We start from the raw sequence: 9,782 nt of genomic DNA on the forward strand, positions 1-9,782 counted from the left end.
TTAATTGTTCTGCTTTTTTTACCCTGACAAAATACGTTCTGTACAAGGTACATTATACTTAGATTTCTGTGATGTACATACTTGGTGAATGCCTTTTCAATTTCAGAACTATCACTCGCAGCATCCATCAAATCATCAACAACAGCCAGATTAATTTTTCCAATGGGGAAAAGTGTATCATCATTAAAAGTGTCTGGCAAACCTTCTATAAATCTTATATGAGGCACTGTGAGTAATAGTTCGTCATACATTTTTTGCCAGCATGCATAAAACCACACAATATTGTCAACCCGATGTGATAAAAGTGTACCAGCATTTTGTAGTAATTTTTTGACAAAAAAACTTTTTCCTGAATTAGAAGGCCCGGCCAAAATGCATGAAAATGGATGTTGTAGTCTGACGTCCATAGCTTAATAACCAAATGGTAGAGTTGTGAAGGCCTCTGTCAGTTGTCTCTTAGTATATACACACTTTTGAGTTTTCTGTAATTGTCTTGTCTCTATTTGCCAGTACCTTTTATTTCTCACAATACCGTTGTGTCGAACTATAATTTTTTTCTGTTCGTCAGGGTGCAAGGGATAGTCCAATACTAAATCTTTTAAACTGTCAAAGTTTACTAATTGTACATTAGCAGCATTTAGTGTGATGCCTTTAACTTTTATACATGTTTTACCCGTTGTCAGTCTATAGCCATAGGTTTTTGGGCCAGCCGAAACAAATTCTGTGATGTGTGTTTCAGAGGGTAATTCACTAGTCAGTTCCCCTAAATAGTCACCCAAAGGAGGCGTCCAGTCACCGGGGCTGCTGACAAAAATTACAGAGTCAGTGTCGTGGTAGAGACAACGTTCTTGCAGTCTGTCTAAAAGGTTGTACAGTTCCAGTCGTGCATAGGCGGTGGTGAAACAAGCTATGAAAATGTTTGTGTTACATGCTAATGTGTGAGAATCCTTAGTGTATTTCCAACTGACCATAGCGGTGTCATCGTCTAAGAAATTTAAAGATGACACCGCATACTTTGGTAGAAACACATAACGAAAAAGCTCGTCAGGGTCAGTTACAATACTTGTATTCTGCAAATTGCTTTTTTGCCCAAATTTACCCCATAAAGAATTTAGAAAAAGTTTGGAAATTTGTCTCTTTGCCGGATTGACCTTTATTTCATGCGGTCTCAGTGTGACACCCTCTTTGTCAAAGTAGTCAGATATATATTTTTGTTTTTTACCCTCGTCTGTACACCAATCAGGGTAACCTGATGCCTCCTGTTTGTCCCTGAGATGTACCTTGATGTATTCTGTGAATAATGCGCCTGTGTGCTGTTCAAAATGCCAGACTTCAAATATTTTACACAACTTGTACCCTTTCTCCAAAGCCTTTGCTATTTCAACCGTACACCATGTTCCTGTCAAGGCCCGCTCTTCCTCAGTATGCTCGCAAGGTGTCAGTTGGTTGGTGCTGGCACATGCGCGGCATAACGGGAACATCAGTTTGCCATTCATTTTTACAGGGAGTACAGGGAAAGAACAAAGTTCTTGGGGGATAGACCTTTTACTTTAGCAACACCAAAATAATTGTCAAAAGGTTTAAAATCATCATAAATAATGACAGGGTGACCAATTGGGTATGTTTTTGTTTTGTTAATGAACGGGTATAGGCTGGTGAAATCATAATAATGTATGCGTTCTTCAGGAGTTGTTTTATGGTACAATTTAATAGCATTTGTTCTACCACCATACAGAGCATCTCTTGGATTCAGGGGTTGTGGAAAATTACTTTCAAGAATAAAGCCCTTTACATCTTCGTCTGATTCTAGCATAGCATTCCACTCATGCTCCCACATTTCGCGGACGTTGTAACCACGTTTTTTAAGGCAATGTGTTTTAAGTATCGTTTTATTATACAACTGACCATAGGTAGAACCTGTGACAGTATTTGAATCTTGTGCATTGTAACACAAAGGGCAACCATGGTAAAAACAGCCGTGAAATTCAAAAGCAGTGTGTACATCAGCTATAAAGGCATAACCATCTAAAAAGTAATTATCCACCCTCTTCTCACCACCTCTTAAAGCATGTTGTATGGTGATACCCTCTTTGTGAGCAACATACATTAACCACTGTATAGCGGGTGTAGAAAAACGTTTTTGCTGTGTGTGGTAATTATCAGGCGGTACTACAGCTATTGTGTTTTCGGGCAAAAATTTAAATTTATACATGGCCATGCATACAGATGCTAATGTTGTGAGTTGGAAGGGATCAACATCATAGGTAACTTCTACAGGGGGTTCATTTTTTTTATGTTTAAGCACCTTTTTCTTAGTCATGGCCATTACGCTCTTTCTAAAACACTTGCACGCCTCTTTTAAAATTTTGACATCTTGTATGCAATATTTTTTTAACTCATCCTGAAAATTAAATTCCCTGTCTTTGTTGTCCTGATACCAATTCATGAACTCTGATTTTTCATCAGGCATCATAATTCATGATTATAACCATAACCATAATCTTCTACAGGAGGCATTGGGCCTATATAATTTTGATTCTGCACGGTGTTAAAAAAGTGTGGAAAATGCCCTTTACACTCCTCAAAACCTAGAGCTTTTGGTAACTTGCTGAGTTTCATGGGGAGGAAGTTCAGTGAGTCAATAAACCGTATACCTAAATCTTTCACCGTTACACACAATAGTTTACCACCCTGAGCGAGTAAATCTATCTTTATCTTTTCCTTAAGCAGTTGTTGTACCACAAAATAGGAGTCATAACGGCCGGCATTATGTGCAATAAAGGTAAAACCAGAAAATCGCTTGTCTATGAATTTTATCACAAAATCCGCAAGGCATGTTAGACCACTGAATTCCCAACATTTTTTATCACTCCCTAAAGATATGGCGTATGCGTAATTAGGGATGTGTATGCCTGTCTCCTGCATGCACTCAAAATCATAAAAAATGTAGTCATCTGACTCATCAGGACATTTAAGTGGTCGCAAGTAACACAAATGCCCTTCAAATGTTGTAATATATTCATAACAACCTCTGCACTGAAAGCCTCTACACTCAGCAAAATCATGAGATTCACCAACATAACAACCACACTTGTCACAATATATTTTACTTAGACAATCTATTTTTTTAGACCGCGCCAGTTTCATATGCGTTAGTAAGCAATCCTTTGACCGACAAAACGTCCGGCATTTAGGACATCTAACCAGCTCAGAAGCAATTTCTACACAATTCTTTCTGTGACAAGCCCTGCAAAAATACATGCACGAGTGGTTACCTTTATGATAGAAAGGTGTGTGGCAGTATTCACAAAAATATGATTCACCTAGGAATGCTTTTATATCTTTGACACCGTAGTAATGATTTTCATGATGAAAAACATATACAATGGTGTCTTTGCACAATTCATCAGTCTCATAATATTGCCATGACCCGCGGTTGTGGTATAACACCTTTATAGTTATATTTAAATGATTTTCAAAAGCTGTTATATCATTAAAGCTAACTAAGCGGTCATCTGCAATACCTAAAACTTTGTGAATAGCTCTAGCCCTTTCAATTAGCACAGAGTCTGCAACATCTACCTTTTCCAAAATAGCACAAACACTAGCCGCCAGACACAAATTATTATTATAATTATTAAAATCAAACAAATGCCGTCTTTTAGTACCAATAACACAACTGTACGGTGTAGATCTCAGGCGTCTACGGTTTACCACACCACCAGCTCTATTGCTAACAATTAAGACAACAAGTCTTAAACTACCATCCCCCAAAAACTCAGCATTACTCTGTAAAAGATTAGCTATATCGTTCAAAAAACTCTCAGCATTTAAGTTATCCCTAAAATAGCGAATGGAGTATAAAGGGTTATTCATTCCACCACCCTCTAATCTTAGTTGTACCATATCCCCCGGCCCTACATTGTGCATTAAGTCATCCAGCATGCGTTGTATAGAATTATGCACCGCCTGCATTGCAGAATCAAAAGACTGTATTTGTTCAAGATTAACAAAGCGGAAATGGTCATAATACTCAACAGCGTTAAAATTATCACGCTGTCTTTGGTAATGTGCTACACGTTCCAAAAAAACATGTTGATGCGGTACAATATCTGCATTTTCCATATTATTTTCTGCCAAAATCTGAGCATTTGGTATATCTATTGGTTGTTCTATATTTTGTCTTTCAATTTCATCAAATTCATTATTTTGCATGCTATTTTCTGCATTTTCAGCAACCGGGTATTGATCTATATTTTGGTCAACAATTTGAGCATTTGATGCGTCTATGGGTTGTTCTATGCAGTCATTAGCATTGTACAATTCAGGCGGTGCATGATTCTCATTTTCGGGAATGTAATTCTGTGACTCTGTATCTGGTGTATGATTCACCCCTGTGATTGGTGTATGACGAGTTCTTTTACCAGATTTTTCACTTTTTTTGTAACATATCTGATTTTTACGTTTACCCATGTCGAATCTTATTTTTTTAAGCAATTTTAAACCCGTGTAAAGTGTGTGTTTTGAATTGTCAAATGTTAATCTTATTGCACCACCCCTCTGCAGGTCGCAGTCATCAGTTACACTCACAAGCCCTTTAAACAAATTAAACAGGTCTTTAAGGGCGTCCCTTATTGAAATACAAGTCCCTAATATATGACTGAACCAGTCAACAAAGGCTTCAGCGTCAATATCTTGTGTAAGTGTTATTTCTGAGCAGTCCGATGTGTCAGATTCTGTCAGTGTCTGTGGGGATGGACTACAAATTTTTGTTGTAGACCGTGTGTTGTTAACAGAATTTATGTCAAGAAATTTTGAAAAAAAGGAAATTGCGTGTTCAAGTCTATTTTTTATGTCGGTTTCTTTATAAATTGGGTTATCTGTAACATTCAAACAGTCTAAGTCCAATTCAGATATTATACCTTTAATGGCTAACGTTGATTTTAATAATAATCTATAGGCCGAAATAGCCCAATCACCTAAATTATCAGTAGCAATTTGTGTGTCATTTGCACATTGTGAATTTTCTACAACGGTTACAGTCTGTGAGATAGGTAATGTGGGGTTTCTCTTGTTAATAGTAATCGTAATGTCCTCTAAAGCCGTCCTAGGTTTTTTAAACAAAGATTGGCCGCTAGAAGTATCAATGTCACACTTTTTCTTGGTAGAAAAACAGTTCTTATTTTCAGAAAATTCTTGTGTCTGGGTTGACAATTGTTGTTGTGGTTTTACATATGTTGACTTACCAGTATTAATTGGATTAGTTGTGTTAACACTTTTTTGTGTATCCTTAAAGCATCCTAAAAACCCGCTTTTTACACTCTTTAAACGCTTTGTTGGTTCATGCGTCACATGCGCTGTGGATGTCGAAGCAGTCTCACTATCTTCTATGTAACGTTTGTTGCGCCAGTATTTTCTTGATAACTTTGAAACTGAAAAAATAAAAAAATAAAAATAAAACCATTAGCTGCAGAATAAACAGTTTGTTCTATTATACATTGGTTTAAAATAAAGTTCTAATTAATTAAATGCCATTTCCGTGTAAAGATGAATTAGTAGTTTTGGAATAAATAAATGTAATAAATATATACCTTTTTTCACATATAAATCCTTTTGTTGTTCTTCTTGAACGTTGTTTTCAAGCGCAAGGGCTGGTACAATTGTCGCCGTATGGCTCTCGAGTGGTACAATGCTATTTTCTTTTGTTAATGTGGATATTTCTGGGAAAATAAACAAACAATATTAATATATTTGGGAAAAAACTATATATGTTAAGCCTCAGACATGTTCAGACTTGTTCATAGTACAGAAATTAGTATTGCATGCCATATACCCAGATTGTAATCTTACCGTCCACATCTTGATTTACGACTTGATGCGCATCATTATCTAGTAGTTCTATATTGAAATTATCGATATAGTATTCTGAAACTGTGTATAGAAAAATAAAATAAAAAAGAAAATATGAAATATATTTAACAGTCTAAAGTCCATGGTTTATATATCTATATACAATTAAACAAGTACAAATAAATAAATAATATTTCTATTTACAACATGGCAGTTGTACAATAAGAGATATCTGAAATATATTACATTTGTTTTTAAAAATAAATAAATAAATATATATACAGTATATATGTATATACACACATACACGTATGATATAATTTAAAAATTATTAAACAACATTTGACAGTGTAAAAATAAATACCTTGTGTTTCTAAAGACCACTTGTCCAGAGCACATTCATCAAAGGGGATTTCTTCAGAATGTTCCTATAATTCAAACATACAGGCTATTTAAGGTTACTATTTTAAAGGAAATGACGACATGGGGGCGTAAAAATAGAAAAGAAAAAAAGTGTATTGTTGAAACGTGCAAAATGTATAATTTTAAGCATTTATGAATGAATCTAAATAAGTGTTTAAAACAGAGATTTTTAAGGCCATGATACCATAGAATGTGACCGGTAAAATAAATATATTCTAAGTCTATTTTTTTTTTTTAAACACATCTACAATTTTTATATTATAATTTTACATTTAAAAAATAAAATACGGTGATAGAACAAAATTATTATTTAACAGTACATGTCATAGAAATTTAGAAAATAATTACACATTATTTAACATTAGGCCTTAAACGTATATAATAATAAAGGATAACGTGTGAGTTGCAACCACTAATAAAAAATAAAAATAAAAAAATAAAAACTTACCATCCTTGAGTGATGATCGCTGGCTTTGCTGACTGTGTAGTAGACTGCTTGTGTAAAGAACTGCATGGGGAATATGTTTTATTTAAAGCCCACCCAAAAAAAAAAAAAAAAAAAACATGTTGACACTCCACACCTGTCAATTTCAGCAATGACCACCCAAAAAGCCAGTCCTCATTCTCGCACTCCACACCTGTCATTGCCTGCAATGACCACCCCCCAAAAAGCCCGCCCTCATTCTTGCAGACCCCACCTGTCATTGTATTAAAAAAAAAGGACAAAAATATTCGTGTATAATATAGATTGTATTTTATTATAGAAATAAGCGTTCAAATACATATCAATACATATGCGTTGTCACTAGTTTTCTTTAACACAGTAAATGCTAAACTAAATATTTTTATAACAAGCCATACAGTTTTGAATATCTTTGTCTTTCACTCTTTTAAACCTTACACTGATAATAAATTGTCTTACAAAATTAGACACTATACGGTCATTGGTCTTTAAACTGTTTGTAAAATTACCAAGAATATCTTTAAATGAAAAACCTTTACACATGTGATAAATAAAATGAATACAGAATTCACCGCAAACAGATGACATTGTATCTTGTAATTGTTTGTTTCGAAATATTACACAGTGTGAATTTCTATTTAAAAACCTTAAAATTTCTTTAGGAAAAATTTCAGTTGCAGGCGAAAGGCTGTAAGAATCAAAGAAAAATGCACTTCTTTTCTCGTCTATATACACCGCTAACCAGTGTTCACCCGGCAGCCTGTGCGGATGTGTATTTATAATAAAGCAAGCGGGTAGACGCTTTAGTTTGCGCCTTGGAAGTAAGTCACAGGCATATACACCTTTGAATTTGCCGTGTGTAACTCGGTCAGAATTTAAAATGTCCATTATTTGTATAGTGTTCATGATTTCTTTTTAGAGGTAATCGTACAAAATCTCACGTCGCTGGTTTATCTCAATAATATTATCAAAAACGCCGTAAGCTATCAGGTTGACAGTCCTCTCTAAAGCTCTAGAGAAGCGAATTTCAGCTCTTAGGTTGCCGTTACGTATCAGAGAGAAATGGTTTCCATGTTCGTGATCCGCTGACAATTCAAACGCAAAGAGCGTGTAACCATCCAAAAATTCATCTCTATTTAGAAGAAATCCAGAATCGGTGTTTTGTTTACCGGCTGTTTGCAAAAGAGCTGTGTATTCACGTATAGCGTTTCTGTTTTCAAAGTCAGGCTGGAATGGTTTTGCGGGTATTTGCTCGCCGTCCAAATAAAGCGCAGCAAAATTTACAAAGTTATGCCTGAAAAACAAAGGGTTCTTGTCGTAGGCTCCTGAAAATGCATCATTATCCACAAATCCGATGATTAACAATTTTGGTAATTGCCCCAAAAATAAATTCTCAAAATTGCAGACACGGGTCCCCTGAGCTATGCTGTAAACTTTTAATCCAACTCTGTCTATAGTGTATTTAACAGGAACACACACAGATGCACACTACAAGGTAACCTTCATTGTTTATAGTGTATTTAGCATGGCCGGCTAAAAGGCCTTGGGCATGGCCTATGCGTACAGCCGCAGAGATTTGCACCCTTTTCACAAACAGCGAAGCCTGCAGAATTTGTATCTTGAATGGTTCAGGGTCCGCAGACATTAAGCAGAATGAGTCTTTATTCCGTGTGAGTCTTATTCTTAGGTCTACGCCGTTGATGATAAACTTCTCCTGAAAGAAGAGGTCGCTGTGTAAGTGTCCCAGTAGCTCCACTGTGCGACTGCCCGCTGTCATTTGAGCACGTTTTGCAAAGCCTTTGTTATCACCGCCTAAAACACGTGTATTATGCTGCCCCGCCGTGTCCATGTAAAATAAGCCAGCTGTGAATTTAGTAGACAGTGCATCACGGCTATAATTTAGAATAGTTTCAATGTAGGCACGGTACGTGTAAAGGTTGTTGGACTGCGATATAAGCCTATCACCCAGCGTAACATCCACTTGATTGAATAGCGTAGCTATCGGGTAATTAATTAGGCTAACGCGTGCATCATCGGGTATTGGCGTGTTATCTTGTTTCACAATTTTACACGTTATATAAAGCAGAGTATTATTCAGATCAAAATAGCTTTCTCCATTGCCTGCAATGTAAAATTCAAGTGGGGCTGTATCTGAGATAGCTGCTAATGGTTGCACCTCCACATACAGACTTTTTTCTATACTTGTCTGCGTCGGTTGAATTTCAAAAATATCCAGTTCTGACTTGGCACATTCTGCTGATGCGGTATGAATAAAAGACATTTTGTTGTAAATTAATGTATGGTACCTTTCTGATTAAAAAATATCGTTGAGGCTTCTTTGCTTGTTTTTCTGTCTCTTTAAAGTTTTGCGAGTGTTGCTTCTGTTTAGATTTGATGTTGAGCCGAGTGGAAAAGCGGTTTTGTGTTTACGTTTTCCTTTTGAGCGGCGTTTTATACATAGAATGCCAGACCCCGCCTGTTCATTACTACCCATTTTGTTCATCATCGCTGCTGAAACACGCCCCACAACATCTTTAGCAATTCCCGTAGCTGCAGTTTTTACATGAGGTTTAACTATATCAAATGCGCGTCTAAAGAGAGGTACGGCACGTCTGAAGAGGTTGCGAAAAACACCCGCTAAACCGCGGCCGTACATGTGTGCTGAACCGTGAAATCCAGGTAAACCGTGACCGGCCTGAGCTCTGTAGTACATACTGTAAATATGAGGTTCGCCATAATTTTTAACAGCAACCATGTTTTATCCGTACAAGTAACCTTTCCGCTGTCTAAAATGAAGTTTAACTATCGACTTCCCGTACTTGAATGGCACGTGAGTGTTCTGATCAGTCTTTATCTCAATCGTGATGCAGTCTATATAGTGTTTACTGACTGGTATGTAATCAGTTTTTGTATATTGCTGCGTGATGATTTCATTATTACTGCCGGTAATGGGCGCAGTACGAAGAAGAGGTGCATAACTGTCACCAACTCTGACATGTTCAATTATATCAGTATAAATAAAGAGAGTATAGAAACCGGCATTTAT

The 9,782-nt window shown here is 36.3% G+C and overlaps 1 protein-coding gene across 1 annotated transcript; it reads right to left on the minus strand.

Moving 5' to 3' along the window:
• Nucleotides 1-7,651: 7,651 nt before the first annotated feature.
• On the minus strand, nucleotides 7,652-9,017 carry LOC128664896 (uncharacterized protein F54H12.2-like). The gene is made up of 2 exons (XM_053719692.1): nucleotides 8,237-9,017; nucleotides 7,652-8,187 (listed from the first exon to the last, which is right to left on the minus strand). Exons 1-2 carry the CDS (start codon nucleotides 9,015-9,017, stop codon nucleotides 7,652-7,654), a joined length of 1,317 nt encoding a protein of 438 aa, XP_053575667.1.
• Between the last annotated feature and the right edge of the window lie 765 nt (nucleotides 9,018-9,782).

The sequence above is a fragment of the Bombina bombina genome, chromosome 1 (genome assembly GCF_027579735.1).
Source record: "Bombina bombina isolate aBomBom1 chromosome 1, aBomBom1.pri, whole genome shotgun sequence".
Classification (NCBI taxonomy): domain Eukaryota; kingdom Metazoa; phylum Chordata; class Amphibia; order Anura; family Bombinatoridae; genus Bombina; species Bombina bombina.